General features: G+C 47.2%; 1 protein-coding gene across 2 annotated transcripts in view; it reads left to right on the top strand.

Moving 5' to 3' along the window:
• Positions 1-16,159, top strand: part of LOC120811846 (uncharacterized) — a 33,309-nt gene that overhangs the window by 15,741 nt on the left and 1,409 nt on the right. The window contains exons 3-43 of one of the 2 annotated variants that reach the window (XM_078096947.1): positions 1,983-2,230; positions 2,305-2,475; positions 2,558-2,689; positions 5,348-5,422; positions 6,063-6,155; positions 6,915-7,041; positions 7,357-7,388; positions 7,577-7,774; positions 7,946-7,972; positions 8,155-8,217; positions 8,374-8,454; positions 8,590-8,655; positions 8,820-8,954; positions 9,739-9,792; positions 10,119-10,154; positions 10,270-10,404; positions 10,597-10,662; positions 10,752-10,787; positions 10,958-11,002; positions 11,125-11,187; positions 11,412-11,447; positions 11,543-11,626; positions 11,723-11,788; positions 11,903-11,974; positions 12,180-12,260; positions 12,402-12,437; positions 12,553-12,606; positions 12,709-12,765; positions 12,867-12,926; positions 13,009-13,050; positions 13,635-13,662; positions 13,871-13,939; positions 14,165-14,190; positions 14,342-14,440; positions 14,670-14,823; positions 14,937-15,010; positions 15,150-15,278; positions 15,378-15,425; positions 15,525-15,587; positions 15,738-15,935; positions 16,029-16,144. In XM_078096947.1, the coding sequence (XP_077953073.1) occupies positions 1,983-2,230; positions 2,305-2,475; positions 2,558-2,689; positions 5,348-5,422; positions 6,063-6,155; positions 6,915-7,041; positions 7,357-7,388; positions 7,577-7,774; positions 7,946-7,972; positions 8,155-8,217; positions 8,374-8,454; positions 8,590-8,655; positions 8,820-8,954; positions 9,739-9,792; positions 10,119-10,154; positions 10,270-10,404; positions 10,597-10,662; positions 10,752-10,787; positions 10,958-11,002; positions 11,125-11,187; positions 11,412-11,447; positions 11,543-11,626; positions 11,723-11,788; positions 11,903-11,974; positions 12,180-12,260; positions 12,402-12,437; positions 12,553-12,606; positions 12,709-12,765; positions 12,867-12,926; positions 13,009-13,050; positions 13,635-13,662; positions 13,871-13,939; positions 14,165-14,190; positions 14,342-14,440; positions 14,670-14,823; positions 14,937-15,010; positions 15,150-15,278; positions 15,378-15,425; positions 15,525-15,587; positions 15,738-15,935; positions 16,029-16,144 (3,475 nt within the window). Of the gene's footprint in view, positions 1-1,982; positions 2,231-2,304; positions 2,476-2,557; positions 2,690-5,347; positions 5,423-6,062; positions 6,156-6,914; positions 7,042-7,356; positions 7,389-7,576; positions 7,775-7,945; positions 7,973-8,154; positions 8,218-8,373; positions 8,455-8,589; positions 8,656-8,819; positions 8,955-9,738; positions 9,793-10,118; positions 10,155-10,269; positions 10,405-10,596; positions 10,663-10,751; positions 10,788-10,957; positions 11,003-11,124; positions 11,188-11,411; positions 11,448-11,542; positions 11,627-11,722; positions 11,789-11,899; positions 11,975-12,179; positions 12,261-12,401; positions 12,438-12,552; positions 12,607-12,708; positions 12,766-12,866; positions 12,927-13,008; positions 13,051-13,634; positions 13,663-13,870; positions 13,940-14,164; positions 14,191-14,341; positions 14,441-14,669; positions 14,824-14,936; positions 15,011-15,149; positions 15,279-15,377; positions 15,426-15,524; positions 15,588-15,737; positions 15,936-16,028; positions 16,145-16,159 lie in introns of both variants that reach the window. The other variant, XM_040167515.2, reaches the window with a different exon arrangement.

Below are 16,159 nucleotides of genomic sequence, written 5' to 3'. Positions count from 1 at the left end.
GCACGGGATGTTGTCCCGGTTTCCATGGCGATCGGCGCAGCTGTTAAGTCTCCGACCCCAGTGGAGGAACATCTGCAGTGATGTCACTTTTGGGCAGAGTGAGTGTGGGAATGTTGGCCCACACACTCGGGCAGGACTGTGCAGCGAGAGGGAGTAATGACTGGTAATCCTCTGGTGTGCTGGTCTCTGCTTCATCCCAACAACGTCACTTTTTTTGGGGGCTCAACTGGGACTCTGAAAATCGAGAAACTGCGACGTCCTGTCAGCACAAAACTTTCACAGCCACATGGAGCTTCCCCAAAAAACACTGCTCAGAAAATCTCGCACTGCATTTTAGAGTGAATGAGGGGAAACCGAGCTTCAGGAGATTCAACTGACTGTGCAGTTTTTACAGTTTTATGACCGGAAAGACGAGCAAGAGGAAGAGATCTGCGGCGGCTGTTTGCACGATCCCAACAAATGTAATCAGATTGAAACCATCAGTGTAACGCACTGAATTACCAGGTGGCCCTGATAAGTACAATCCTGTGTTTCTTCTTCAAAGTATCCCACAGATGGTGTTGAACTGGAAGTTACACGACAGCACGATGTGGCTTGGGCGTCATTGTTATTTTTTAATTGCCGCTGTCGGGGTTTCAATCCAATTAACGCTCTGGGAAAGAAGTGTGCCTCTCGCCCCGCAAGGGGCCCCACACACACACACACACACACACACACACACACACTGTACTCCTGGGAGTCCTACTGTTTCCACTCTGTGTCTCTTTTTGTATTTTTCCCCCCGTTCTCACAAACACACACACACACACACGCACACAGACTCACTTACAGGAGCTGCATGCGCGGCGCGCGTGTATTAGTCTAAGCTAATGGCGACCAGATGCCAGCCGCTGTGCCCCGCTGCCCACGCGCTCTAAATGAACAGACGATTGTTCCAGGTTTCCTCTCGCTGAGGAGAACCAGGTGCAGATGGGACTGAGAGTGTGTGTGTGTGTCAGACAGTAGGTGGGCATTCAATAAGAGGAACGCTGAAGGACTTGGTGTGTGTGTGTGTGTGTGTGTGTGTGCGTGTTCAGCCATGTGCACGGTTTTGACATGAGCCTGCGCTTCAGATGGAAGCTTCTCTTCACCCTCCCGGCCAACTTTATGGGGTGAATCTTACATGTCAAACTTCAAAATGTCCAAAGGTCAAAGCGAGCTGGAACCTCTCAGGACGTCTTCTCGTGGTCCAGAGGGCTCACGGAGCTGTGAACGCTGCTTTGGAACGAATATATCAGAATCAGGATCAAATGAAAATAATAATCTACTCAGTTTATTTACTTTGATAGATTAGTCTTCAGTCAGGAAATGAAAAGACGCACTGTAAGGCGACTTCACCCCCCCCCGCACTGTCTGTACTGTGGAATGCTGTAATTTATAGTGTAACAAATCTTCTGACCCACGGCTGGATTAACCCAGCGGGGGGGGGGCGCAGGGCGAAAATGAGGCGCAGGTCGAGCGCCGCCTGTCAAGTATCCGTCAAACGGCACACCTCGCGTGGTCTCGTTGGACTCGGATGCCAGCGGACGTTCTTACTGCTCAGGTGTGCATTCTAACACAAACTCACAATGGAAGGTGTCCCAACAAAAGTGAACGGCAAACGCCATTAGCTTGAGGTAACCGTGAACCGATGGAAGGGCTTTTAGTTTTGTCTTTTATTTTGAAATGAAAGGACTTTCACCTTTTTGGGAGGAAGGCCGGTTGGCGGCCGTGGCTGCAGGTGCTGCCAGGCACTGGGATGAAAACATCTTTTGGCTCCAGCAAATGCATGAAAACGCTTCGATCTGCCCCAGCGGCGTTCGGTCTGCCGCCACGTCGTTTCCACGTGGCCGTATGGCGGCAATCAGTCTCCACCTGCCTCCCTGTTTGACGGCGGTTAGGCGTCAGCAGCCCAGCGATGCAACACTGATCCCGTGTCCCTCTTGTCTTTTTTTTCCCGGCAGATCGCTCTCCTCTGGCAGCCTTGGACCTGACGGAGTTGATCGGCGTCCCCCTCCCGCCCTCCGTCTCCTTCGTCACGGGCTTCGAGGGTTACCCCGCCTACAGCTTCGGCCCGGACGCCAACGTGGGCCGCCTCACAAAGTCCTTCATCCCCGACCCGTTCTATCGGGACTTCGCCATCACGGTCACGGCCAAGCCGACCACGCGGCGCGGAGGGGTGCTGTTCGCCATCACCGACGCTTACCAAAAGGTCGTCACCTTTTCTGAAGCGCCAAACTTGAATCGTGAAAACGGGAAATATAACAATGGGGTATTTTCTGTTAGATTGTGCACTTAGGTATCGCGTTGTCCGAGGTGGAAGATGCTTCCCAGAGGGTCATATTGTACTACACCGACCCAGGAGCCAGAGGGGGCACCCAGGAGGCGGCGTCCTTCAAAATGGGGGCCCTGACGGGGAGATGGGCGCGGTTCACCCTGACCGTGCAGGGGGCGGAGGTGAGCTTCGACGTCTCAGCATGTGCGACCGCAGAGGTGAAGGGGATGTAACGTTGATCTTTCGCTGCCCTTCGTCGCTCAGGTGCGCCTCTACATGGACTGCGAGGAGTACCACCGAGTGGCCCTCAACAGGAGCCCGCGGCCTCTCGCCTTCGAGGCCCGCTCGGGGGTCTTCGTGGGGAACGCGGGGGGCACGGGCCTGGCGCCGTTCGTGGTGAGTCTGGAGTTCACGCGGTCATCTTCTGCCGCTGGTCGTTCCTCGTTCCCGGAAGTCGGGAGCGGGTTTGGATCAGCGGGCTGAAGAGAGACGTCCGATTCGCTCAGGGATTTAATTGAAAAGAGTGTAATGAAACAATAGTACCGGTCATAAGGTTGTAGGTTCCAACCTCATGCATTTGATGATATCCATGTGTGGCCGTGATGACGGATGCAGAGGTGCTAACACGTGCATTCTGCTCTCCGTGCTCTTGTAAATGAAATAACAGCAGTAGTACATTTCACATTTTTACAAGGAATATAACATTTTAATAGAGCTTAGCACCGGCATCTTTTTTTTGAATAAATCAACTCATGGCTGGAGGCTAAAATTGAAAGAATGCACGAGTTAAACAAAAGCCGTGGTTCCGTCATGCTGCAGTGCAGCCTTCGTCCTCTTCCTCCCCTCTGATAGTCAGTGACACTTACCTTCAAACTACAAGAAGTTTCCGTTTCCTGGACTGTCGGAAAGAATTCCTTTTTCGTTTTTTCACCTCGTTAAAGTGTTGTAGGACTAAGCTGAGGAGAGATTCAAAGAAATCCAATTAGCCAAGAAAAGGGAACTTTGGTTTTATGTGTATGAAAGATGTTTCTCATCTAAAAACAACTCTGACTGGTGTGTATTTACATCATTAAGACTTAAACCAATTCCCTCTGACATCATTTCAAATCATATCACGCGTATTCTTTACCAGCAGAAGGGACCCATTGATGTTAACTGTCATGTTTTAATTGGTCATCTTTTATTTATCATGGGTTGATATCTTTTGTTTTGACTGTAGAGGATTATTTTTACGGAATTTATATTGGCTTGGTGGGGAAGCAGTGACCCCTGACCTTTAATACAGGAAGTGAATTTAATATGTTTTCAATTAAATTGGAATTGTCATTTCATCCCACGAGTCTATTGACACTTTGTGGAAGACCTTCAGGCAACAAAATCATATCGAAATGACTGATTTGTATATAATAAAACCTTCTGCACATTTGTAAAGACCTTATGGTTATATATCATTTCGTGATTTTACTGGATTGAGAGATGGAGAGACTTTGTGCAGCAAAGGGCCCCAGCTTGGATCATAACACGCTGGAAGCTTTTACTGTTTGGCAGAAATCCCATCTATGGCCATCACACGCTGTGTGACATCACCCACAGGCCTCTTCTCTCCCATCTCACGCTAAATAGAAACCATCTCCCTCCTCCCTCCCCCTCATTCCTCCCCTCAGACCAAGAGGACTGTCGGTTTGCAGCTGTTCTCAGTGTTTAAACTGGCAGCTCCGTCAGACATCTTCCATCTCCTCCCAGGGAGCAGCCACGCTGCGGCAGTAGCTCTCTGCAGCAGCACGCACACGCACACGCACACGCTAGCAAATATCTGTTCCCACACTGACTTATTCACTTCAGTTTCCCTGAAACACACCCCGTGTGTGGCGGACGCCGTCTGCCAGTGTCTGAGCGTTGTGCGGATCAGAAAGGTCGACTCCTCTGATGTTCTGAGACAACTGAGCGATGCGGTTTCGGTCCAAGCTGTGCCGCTGAATACTTGGCGCGGATTCAAGCCGATCCGGAGCTGAAGGAATGCTTTTTGGCGTGATTCACTGAATGTTGACGCGACACTGACCGCTGCAGACTTTCACAGCAGCATTTGTTCAAACTCAATGCTCCTGTAGGTGTGTGAATGGTAGTTTGTGGTGATGGAAAAGATGTGACTGCTGGCACCTTGTGGCAAACAAGAGTCTCTCACATGTCGGATAAAACGTTGTGTCATGTAACTCAAGCTCGTGCCTCTGTTGCTTTGGCAAACGAGACTTTCCTAAACACGCCGACTGTCGGTAACTACGGGCGGGAAACAGAACCTTAGAAGCACTTAACCTTTTTCTTCACCGTGGGAATACGAGTGTGAGGTCGCTGACCGCAGGACATACGCAGATAATCCTCATCCGCTTCTCACACAAAGGCCTGCGTGCCGACCTGTGATGCACACCGCACATACTCAGGCTTTAGGAGTATTCTTTGAACAGGCATACAGCACATTTGGATCACGCGTCTTACGTAACCGAGTTTACCATTTAATTAAGGAACAATGACAACACGATAAATGTATTATTTAGCGTTTGTCGAAGGTCAGACCTCACGTGTGAGCGAGCGTTAGACCTCCTGTTGACCTTTACGTGACCTTTTACTTTCAGACGTGTGGTTCAGCTTGGCTGTGTTGATCTCGGCAGGTCTTTGGTGATGGAGCCGGCACATCGACTCTCAGATCAGATCAGAATTCTCACCCTTGAAATGTTTGTTTTTGTTACGCGTTTATTTTCTCAAGATGGATTTTTTTTTTCTGGGTCAATAAATAACAGCAACATGGATTTTGATCACATAAAAGAGCAGCGATGTCCCTCGTGAAAACCAGGAAAAAGAAAAGCAGCAAGAAAATGATTCAATTTGAAAATGACATTTTCAGACCCTAAAGCGTGATGTAATACATTTTACAGAGACACCTGTTCCAGATGTGTGAGCGTGTGCACATGTGTTGGATGGTGCGCGGGAAATCTCTGAGCTTTAATAAGCTTTAATGACACGGACAGAACTGAAATTACGACTCAACACTTCTGTCTCCAGGGTTCCATCCAGCAGCTGGTGCTCAAGTCAGATCCCACGGCCCCCGATGACCAGTGTGAGGAGGACGATCCCTATGTGAGCGCACACACACACACACACACACACACACACACACACACACACTCCTGTTGCCCGAACAGGTTCAACATGGATCGATGTCTCCCTCTCCTGGTAGAAAAAGTGCTTTACCCTAAACCATGCGGACAGAAGTGTGTATTTAAATAGCTACACTATACAGTTAGATTTTATACAATTTTGTGCATCCAACAATTCCATTTTAATATTGTTTCACAGCCTGAAATCAAACATTTTCCACAGGAACCTTTAACTAGGAGAAAAAAAGTATAATCAGGAATATGAGAATGAACAATTTAACACAGTTTGGGCTGCACTGTTCATACATTTTATATATATATATATAATATGTATTACACACTGTCCCATCCGATGGTACTGCTCATACTGCTGTACACTGTCTTCGTTTTGCCTGTGATCCCGATCAGCAGCTTCCTGTTTTGGGGACAGAATTATACTTATACATTATAGTATGTACAGTATAATCAGTGTCTTCACAGAAACAATGGGAATCAAAGCACGTGTTATCCTACTGATTTCAATATTCTCCTCCTGCAACTGAGCCTGGGATCACACCCATCCCCTAAAAAGCGTCTAAACCTTTCTGTCTTTCTCCACGTTGCTCTCCTTCTCCCTCCAGGCCTCTGGGTTCGGGAGCGGTGACGGCGCCTATGAAGACATCGAGGGAATGGACGAAGTGAAGAAGGTTGTGGAGGAGATAGAGTACACCACGGTGACTGCACACACACACACACACACACACACGTTATCTGTGTCCGTCCCATTGAGCCGGGTTGGACTCGGACCAAAGCAAACAGCTCTTATCCTCGCTGGCTTGGTGGAGACTGGAACGTGTTTGTATGTGCTGCTCGCTGCCAGCTCTTGGCTCTCGGAAGAAGGAGAAGGAGAAGAATGCGTCGGGGCGAAGGAGGAGAGGCGTTGGAGAGAGTCTTACATTGTTTTACATTAAGAGAGATTCCACGTTTTCGGCAGCTTGTCCTTTGTCCTTCTTGCTTCGAGCTGTGAGACAGATTGTCACAACCACACGGCCCAGCTGAGCAGATTTCATTTCATTATTCTTCTAGTTTTTTTAATAGAAGATACGGCTGAATAAGGGGTTTTATTCCACTCATTCCCCGCCTGTGTAGAGAAACGTGCCAATCACTGCTTTGCTTGTATGAGTGGAATTCAGGATATGAAAGTCAGCCATACTGAAAAAAAATGTCCAAGAAGAAGTGAGATTATCAGGCTTTATAATAATACAATTGTAATTATGTTATTATCGTTTGGAATGTGGTTGTGACCGTAGTATGCATTACAATATAACTACATTTTTTATCGTATTGTTAAAATATCATAGTGGTATGAAGATATCTGCAGAAAGCCAGTTAATAAATGATTAATTTAAGGATAAAAACAGCTCCGTAACCTTCTCATTCTCTGGATGGCTTTTACATTAAACAACGTGCTGAATGACATGTCGTTTTTTCAGGACCCCATTTACAGCACGCCGGTCCAAGCTCCGCCCACTCAGATGTGGCAAGGTGGTGGTGATGATGATGAAGACGTAGACACAGAGGAGCCCTCTGGACAGGAAGTGGAGACGACCACAGAAACTGGTAAACAACAACAACCCCTTTAAATTGTAGTATTTTTGTAAACGTGCCTTTGACGGCAAAACACGATAAGATGAGACTTCCTCTGTCACATACATGTACACACGCATGTATTTCACATGTGTGTGCTGACATGGAACTCATGCTGTAATGGACACGGCCTGTCTTTCCAAAAGTAACCAGCAGATGGTGCTAGAAGAGTATTATTCTCTTCTGCAATTTAAGTCAGATATTATATCTAAATAGATTATAGAATATTAATATATATATATATATGTGTGTGTGTGTTCATGTGCTCATGTTTTGTCTTTGGTACAGTGCTGAATCCCCCTGACTCTGCATTTGACACCGTAAGTTGAGATTTCCTTCATGAGTGAGATGATGTTAAAGATTAAAGAATACATGTATTTGTGGTTTTGTTTATTAAAGTGAACAGACACTAATCATTCATTGCTTTAATCAGCATGCAACTAGAACAGTTATCGTTTAGATTTGCTATAAATGTATACAATCTCTTGATAGTGTCTTCAACCTTCAGCCCCTCCAGGTGTCTCCAGGAACAAAGGGGGAGCGAGGGGAGAGAGGAGAGCCAGGTCCGTCCGGTCCTCCAGGACCCCCCGGCCTTCCAGGCCAGGCCTCAGGAGATGTGGAGGGAGCGGAGCCAGGCCCCCGCGGCCCACAAGGACCACGTGGAGCTTCAGGTCCACCTGGGGTACCTGGGAAAGATGGAAAGCCTGTGAGTTTTATCTTTATTTTATCTGCAATATCCAAAACAACTACTCCCAATATGTCTTTCTAATTTAAGAACATCATACGAATGATCAGCACGTTTCTTTTGTGTGTGTCAGTCCGACAAGTCAAAAGATAAAATGATGGATTTTTTTTTCTATTTCTGTCTTTTCTCCAGGGGAGCAAAGGTGAAATTGGTGACATAGTAAGTGAAGTCTTTCTCATGAATTCTTTTTTTTTTTTTCTGGCGTAAACCGATAAAGGAAAAAGGAATTTCTAAATTCTTTCCATCCCCGCTTTGACTTCTTACAACTTGAGAAAACGTGCTCTCTGGTATGGTGAGAGCTCACGTAGTGTTCAGCTCAGCTGTAACTGTCTTCTTCCCAGGGACCAACAGGGATTCCAGGATTCCCAGGACTAGCTGGAGAGCCGGGTCCCGTGGGAGACAAGGTAAACAACACCCCCTCTTTAATAGCATTATACCCGGACTTGAACATGAACAGAATGGAGGTATATATAAGACACTCCATTGATGTCTGAATAGTATAAATCAGTAGTGAATCATTGAATGGCCACATAAATGAGCACATCCAATGTCTCCTTCAGGGGGATCCTGGGATTGGGCTACCAGGCCCACCCGGCCCCCCTGGACCTGCAGGTCGACTGAGCAAGTCTTCCATATTAGTGGTACGTTATCAAACCATTTTTTCACAACCATTTTCTTCTGGGGATAAAAAGTCTAAATTCCTCATGTTGCAAAAGTTCTGTCTGTTAGTTTCCAGGTGACAGTCTGAACTGAGTCATTTGTCATGTGTCCTTTAGGAGGGGTCAGGGTTTGTGGACTTTGACGGTGATGCAGAGTTTGACAATGATGCAGAGTTTATCAGGGTAGGCAAACTCTGTTTCCCCTCTCTCTGACATTCCTAAATCCCTTTTCATGTGTGTTATCCTTCTTATCTCATCACCTCTGACTCCAGTGCGACTCGTTTGTCATCATGCATTTTAAAACCTTCCCCTTAGTGTCACTCAGACATGTCGTCTTGTTTGCTCAGGGGCCTCCAGGGCCTCCTGGACTCCCGGGAAAGCCAGGGCCCCCGGGTACGGCATCGGAAGACTTCTTCCCTGGACCCCCTGGGATCCCTGGTAAAGATGGGAAGGATGGCGAGAACGGTCAACCTGGACGGCCTGTAAGTTAAAAAGGATTTTCCTTTTTCCAATATTTCATCATAAAGAGACAAACACAATCCTCCATAATGTGCACTCTTCGGTGATGTATCATCCATTTGTCCTTCAGTAAAGTCAAAGGTGCAAGATAAACAGAACTTCACAAACTGAGACTCCAGCGCTCCAAAACTGCTGACCCGACTTCTGTTTTCAGGTGGTTGAGGATTGGTTTAGTGGCTCTGGTTCTGGTTCTGGGTCTGGTTCTGGTTCTGGTTCTGAGTCTGGTCAGGTATTAACAATTGGTCCCATCAGATCCAAGGGACTGGAAAGACAGTATTTCCCCCAACTCCATTTAAAAAACCATGTTCATTATTGCTTTCCTGCCATTGCTTGCCGCACAGTATTGATACAAACACACTGTGTGTGTGTGTGTGTGTGGTGTTGACGCTCAAGTTCCCAATAAATCATGTCCCCTTCCAATCTTCAAGCCACAGTAGCGGCGCTTTGGCAGAGAACATGGTCTGAGCTGCAGCTTCCGTTGGGGGAAATGTGTCTTTTGTCGCCAGAAGCTTCTGCGAACTGTGTGAATGTGCAGCATTGAAGATTAAAGCATAAAAGGTTCTTCCACTTCAGTCTGTTGGTGCATCAGCTTTAATGTCTGGGAACGTCTTCTCATTTTAACCAGCTTACTTACAACTTGGTTCAAAATGATGAATAGACCAACAACACAATAATCCATAACACACAGATCCGTCTCACATCTGGAATAAATAGATGTGCATCTAAAATCTGGTCTCCCTCTTGCAGGGAGTTGATGGAAAAGATGGAGATCCAGGATCTGCTGGGGCGAAAGGAGACACGGTGAGGCTAATGAACATTTGCTCACGACGTAGAATAGCTCATCTGAGCGCGTTCTACCCGTGGACTGCGATGCATTAACCCGCTCAGTGGAGTCTAAACAGCCTCTCATGAGGGCGCGCTGCACCACGCCGCCTCGCTCTGATTTCCCTCGAGCGGCGCCCCAGCGCTTTGTTAGCAAAAACAATTACACATGAACCGGATCACCTCCGAACACAAAGAGCAGAGCTGCTAATGAGGTGGACCCTGTGGACTAATGAAGCTCTGGGGCTCCAGTGTAAACAATAGCTGGTTTGCTGGTGAGTTTAATGTATTCTGTCTGTTTTCAGGGAGAGCCTGGTGCAAGTGGGCCAGCGGGAGCAAAGGTAAAATCTGGATTACGTCATCCGTTATCTGACGTTATCTCTCGCTGCGATGCTTATGTGCATTGTACCGTGAACTCTACTTTATATTTACTCATTCTAAACGCATGTCTTGCAGGGGGATCAGGGGCCTCCTGGGTTTCCAGGTCTGCCAGGCTCAGACGGTCCAGAAGGGCATCCTGGTCCCAGGGGTCCATCTGGCCCACCCGGGCCTCCGGGTCCTCCGGGGCGAGGCCTCAGCATGGACTTTGACGTACGGCCTTGTTTTCGAAAATGACTTAACCATACAGTTTTCAATGTGGTCAAACAGTATTTAACCATTGTATAAAATATATCAAATACAATCAATCAGATACTAACAAAAAGTAAAGGTGTCGCCTGATTTTAATCATATTTATTTTTAAGGAAAAAGATTAAAACCTCACAATTTCTCGCTGTTTTTCAGGACTTGGAAGGACCCGAGATGCAGAGTGGTTTTGGAGCTACAGCTACGCTGTCCAGAGGCCCACAGGTACAACTCTCTCACATATTATCCCTCATCACACAGCATCGTTTCCTCAGACCGTCACCTGTAACCCGTAACTTGTATTTGTTGCACAGGGTTCTCCTGGAATCCCTGGACTTGAAGGACCCAAGGTGAGATGTTTACCTGTCCGTGATACTCTTCAGATTGTGCTCTGAAAGCTGTCGTATGCTTAATCTTCGGGGTTGGGGTTATAGTTGGAGAAAAGGAACTCTCTATGTGACCTACACACCTGACCTGTATGCATGCATAAACTATGTTTCTCCCTCTTTGCCTCTCATAGGGAAACGAGGGCTCAGCCGGCTCCCCGGGAAAGCCGGGGCAAAAGGTGAGTCCGCGTTGGATGGCGTGAGGTAGGCGGACATCACTCCTTTGGGTTGTCCTCTGCTTGGTAACATGGAGCTCAGGGAAATGAAAGAAGCGTGTTTATTAACAGCAATGTGTGTGTAGGGGGAAGGCGGTGCTACCGGACCACCGGGCTCCCCGGGGCTGGAGGGACTAAAAGGGGAAAAGGTATAAGTATCAACTTTTATAAATGGAACTGACTGACTTTTACAAGCGATATTGTGACTTTTAGTGAAAATAGCTGGAAATGTCACTTTAAATCATTTAAAAGGTGACCTGAGCACCAGATGGATGCAGCTCCTAAACAATGTGTAAAATTCAAAGGCAAACAAAAAATATATATATATATACTGCTGCTAGTAACGTAAATTCTTACATGGCGTCATGTACAGGGACCAAAGGGGAACGACGGAGATGCAGGACAAAAGGTAACACCTCAGGTCGCGTGCACAAACTCACACTGGACACACACACTCCAAGTTTAAAGCATTTTCTGTGCCGTTTATTAAATGCTTTTTCCCAGGGGGAGAGGGGACGGGACGGGCTCAGTATAACCGGCCCTCCGGGGCCACCTGGACCGGCAGGACCCGTTATCAACCTCCAGGATGTAAGCAGCAGCTGCAGCTCCAGTGGATAAGTTCCTACATGTGCAACCAGAGGGATTGATTTAATCAGTTGGATTCTCCTTCTGCCTCAAATCCAGCTTCTACTTAACGACACAGATGGCGCCTTCAACTTCTCCGGGATTTTCGAAGCTCAGGGACACGCTGTGAGTATCAAACGAATCGGAAACCCGATGATCTTGGAGACACAATATAATACGATTCTCACATTATTTTACCTTTTGGAGTTGTCTTCATTTGTATCTCCTAAATGTTAGCAGGGACCTCAGGGTCCACAGGGACCAAAGGGAGACAGTGGATTGCCAGGAGTTCAAGGACCTCCAGGACTGAAGGTAAGCGAGACATTCAGGCCTCATACGTGATGTTAGCCGACTGAATGGACACAACGAACACGGTGTGGCCTCTTCTTCTTCTTCTTCTTCTTCTTCTTCTTCTCCTGTCTACACACATGTGCGTGGAATTAAGATGGGTGCACGTTGCCTTTCTGTGTCTACCTGGGGTTTGTTAACACGTGTGTGTGTGTGTGTGTGCACGCAGGGTGAAAGGGGAGAGCCGGGTCTGGCCATCTCAGCAGATGGATCCCTGACGTCTGGCCTGGCTGGACCCAAAGGAGTCAAGGTTATTTTAATTATTACCTTTTAGTTTTTATGATTTCGATTATTTTCGATTATTTTGCTCATATTGGGTCTGAATTGCCTGAAGTTAGGAGCTGAAAAACGTTTTAATTGTTGATATTTAGTGTGTTGGGTTGCGTTGCAGGGAGATATTGGTGTGTCCGGACCGGCTGGAATCACAGTGAGTATCGGCAGCGTGAAAGGACCCTTCATTTTGCTTTTCAGGTTCTGTAGCTGGAGCAACTCCGGTGAATGAAGGTGAGGTGATGTCACTCACTTTGCTTTGTTCCCAACAGGGGCCGACTGGACCCGCGGGACCCAAAGGAGAATTTGGTTTCCCCGGCAGACCTGTGAGTACCATGAACTCGCCAACATCAGGACATAAATATAGTTCAGATCGTCTTTACAATGCAACATTTTTGGACTTTTTGGTTGGTTGTGTCGGTGCGTAGGGACGTCCAGGCCTGATCGGACCGAAAGGAGAGAGAGGAGACTCTTCAGCCCTGATGGTGGTGCAAAACATCAAACCACAAGTTTTGATTTTGGTTCTGGTTTCTTAGCCCCTCGTTTACCGTTTACCTCTTCCTCGCTTACATTTTCGTCTTTTTAGGGACCCCCCGGCCCGCCGGGGCCTCCGGGCCGTCCAGGAATGTTCGGCTGCCCGAAAGGAGTGAGCACACACACGTTGATCAACAGTTCAGATGGGACTCTGGTGCAGTTTTTGACCTTGTTTGACCTTCCTCTCCCTGCAGACCGTGTTCTCCATCCCTCCCAGGCCGCACTGCAAGATGCCCGTGAGTTTGCGTCTCTGCGACCACAACGCCGATGAAACTTGTTATGCATAAACTGATGATTTATTTACTTAACGTAATCTGTCATCCTCCTCATTTCCGTATTTTCTAAAATCACACATTCGTTTTTCAATGACGGTTTGAAGAAACAACAACACTGAAGTCAACGAGAGATGCTGTTTCATTATTCGGGTCTCTGATAAAGTGTCTGCCGACCCCGTCGAGGCGTCTCTCTCCGTCCCAAACTGCCTTTCACAATCTCTCCCTCTTCTATCGTCGCGTGCGCACGTGAGGTGCACGTTGCCCTTTGGCTCGTGTGCCGTGACGCTCCTCAAACATTCCTGCATGCTGCATGTCTGGTCTGGGAAGGTGACGGCGCTGTGTCGATCCAGGAAGGAGGTAGAACTGAAACCCGCAGGAAATCTGCACCTTTCATGTGCATGATTCGGGACGATATTAACACGACCGATGGGATGAGTTGGTACTTTTCAGAGTGGAATGCAGGATGACATGTTTTCGTTTCTGTCAGATGATTGCTGACATTTATGAAAATCATAACTTAATGTGTATGTGCTCCATTATTTCAGCTCAATCCCAATGGAACAATTGCAGTTGGTAGGTTGACTCCCCACTTTTATTTGCCATAAGTTGTAAAACCTGAAGTCTGATTTCACCATTTCCTGCATAGAATCAGTATTCAACCAACATATGACATACTTGCAATAAATATATCTTATCAAACTTTAAAACAAATTTCTGTGTCGGTATGACATCAAATGTCAAGACAAGGAATTCAATTTAAGTTTGTCTCTCTGTCTCCAAGGTAACTGTCAGACAGGAGTGAAAGGGGAGAAGGGAGAGCAAGGTCTTCCTGGGATCCCGGCGCCTCACAGTGAGTCAACACTCAAATAATCTCTTCAATTTTGGAACAATAAAAAATGACAAATGTAAATGCCATCAAAAAGAAACACTATTATAAAATGGAGCGAGTGTACAATTTACTTATTTATAAAGTGTGTTTTAATGTGGGAATTTAAAGGCCTGATTTTATTTGGGAAGGATATTCTATCATCTATTTTCTCTTAACTTCCCCCAAATCTTGTTTTCTGCATTCTAGACTCTTTTCATTCAAGTAGAAGTTGGGTAAGTTTCACACGGAAGGAACATTTTTAACATTTCTCAGCAATTTAAAATATATTGTTTCATTTAGTTTGGGGACGTTCTTGCTTTGTAGCTCGGACCAACGTACCAAGTCTTTTCTGTGTTTGCTGTGCGTCTGTGTACGTCATCACAGGGGGCAGGAGGTGAGCAGGGCACTAAAGGAGAGAAGGGAGTCAAGGGGGAGGCAGGGTTGCCCGGGCAACAAGGTAATCCCGGGAGAACAGGGCTTGTGGTGAGTCAAGATGACATGGACACATCTCTGTTTTTCAAATTTTCTAATATTCGTACTTTTTTTGTCAAAGTTGCACCGTTTTAAATTAAACTAGGCGTTAGTCTCGTCTCGTACTGTTGTTCCAGTCAGTTCTTCAGTTGGTCGGTGCTGGCTCGTCGCCTGTTGTTTGGCTACATTTTGAACCGTGGTTTTCGTTGAAGACAATAACATTGCTCCTGATGCATTTCAGGGACCCAAAGGGGAGTCAGTGATTGGCCCACGAGGCCCCCCTGGGGTGCCCGGTGCACCTGGTTTTCCAGGCTATGGCAGACCAGGACCGGCCGGCGCTCCAGGGCCGCCGGGGCCTCCAGGATCCTCCCTGTCACCCTCGAGATACGGCTCAGGTACAATTGATCACTCTCTTATCGCATACAAACGCAGCACAATGTTATCATTTATAGGAATTATAGTTCATCATTCTTATAATTGATGAGATTGGACATTATTGTTGTGGCAGCTTTGACCATTGCCGGCCCGCCTGGACCTCCTGGACCAGTTGGACCGCCCGGGCCTTCGAGTAACGCAGCATCTGTAAGTTGCGTACTACAAACAAAGGATACATCAATGCTATGAACATTTGCACGATTTCACACCAGCTAGCAGTTAAATAAGCATCATAACCATATCAGACTTTCCAGGTAGGTGAAGCTTCTCTTTATTTGTTTCTCAGCTGAGAACGTTTTCCTCCCGTGAGAGCATGATGCAGCACACCGCCCGGGATGCAGAGGGGACTCTGGCCTACGTCAAGGCGACAGGAAGTCTCTTCCTCAAGGTCTTACAAGGATGGAAGGAGATACAGGTACCAACGGGAACCGCACGGTCTGTGTGTGCAATGTAACACAAGCTCAAATAACACAACTGAATGCATCCGGTTCACGGTGTCGTCTTGTCTCCACAGCTCGGCAGCCTTATTTACCTCTCCAATAACATTATTCCACAAGATGAGGTAACAGTTGCTTATTTTTATGTCCTCAGGTTTAGTAAAAGGGTACATTTTGATTCATCTGCCGTTTTTATCCATTTAACTTTTAAATAATTCATTTAGCCCCGGGTTTCATATCAGATAAGTGGAGACACGATGGAAAGAATACGTTCCGTCAACGAACGGGTGAGTGTCCGCAAGATGGAGTCATTTTAAAATATGTAATGTAGTGTTCGGGGTTTAGAGTGTTGAATGATCTCCAACGTTGGATTTGGCGAGGAACGCACCAGAGGTCACTCCAGACAAACTCCCTCGTGTTGCCTCCTCTCCCTCCAGCTCAACCTGGTGGCGTTGAACCAGCCCCACTCGGGCGACATGATGGGGCTCGACGCCGCTGACCGGATGTGCTACGAGCAGGCCAAGGCGATGGGTTTGCCCCCGAACTTCCGCGCCTTCATCTCCTCCCAGAGGCAAGACCTGGTCCACGTGGTCTACCCGGGTTTCCGGGAAACTCTGCCAGTGACTAACCTCAGGGTGAGTCCGCTCTCCTGCTTTGCGTCGTGCAGGAATCCTCAACAGACAAAGAGCTTTTGGCCCAAATATAACCCAGTGCGTGTCTTCTTTTAGGGGGATGTGATGTTCAGCAACTGGAAGTTAATTTTCAATGGGGACGGGGGGCCAATGGATGCCAGTGTACCAATCTATTCCTTCGACGGCCGAGACGTCTTGGCCGACCCGTTCTGGTCAGTTGACTTGAT

The sequence above is a fragment of the Gasterosteus aculeatus genome, chromosome 21 (assembly GCF_964276395.1).
Source record: "Gasterosteus aculeatus chromosome 21, fGasAcu3.hap1.1, whole genome shotgun sequence".
Taxonomy (NCBI): domain Eukaryota; kingdom Metazoa; phylum Chordata; class Actinopteri; order Perciformes; family Gasterosteidae; genus Gasterosteus; species Gasterosteus aculeatus.
This window is presented reverse-complemented; position numbering and strand designations above follow the sequence as displayed.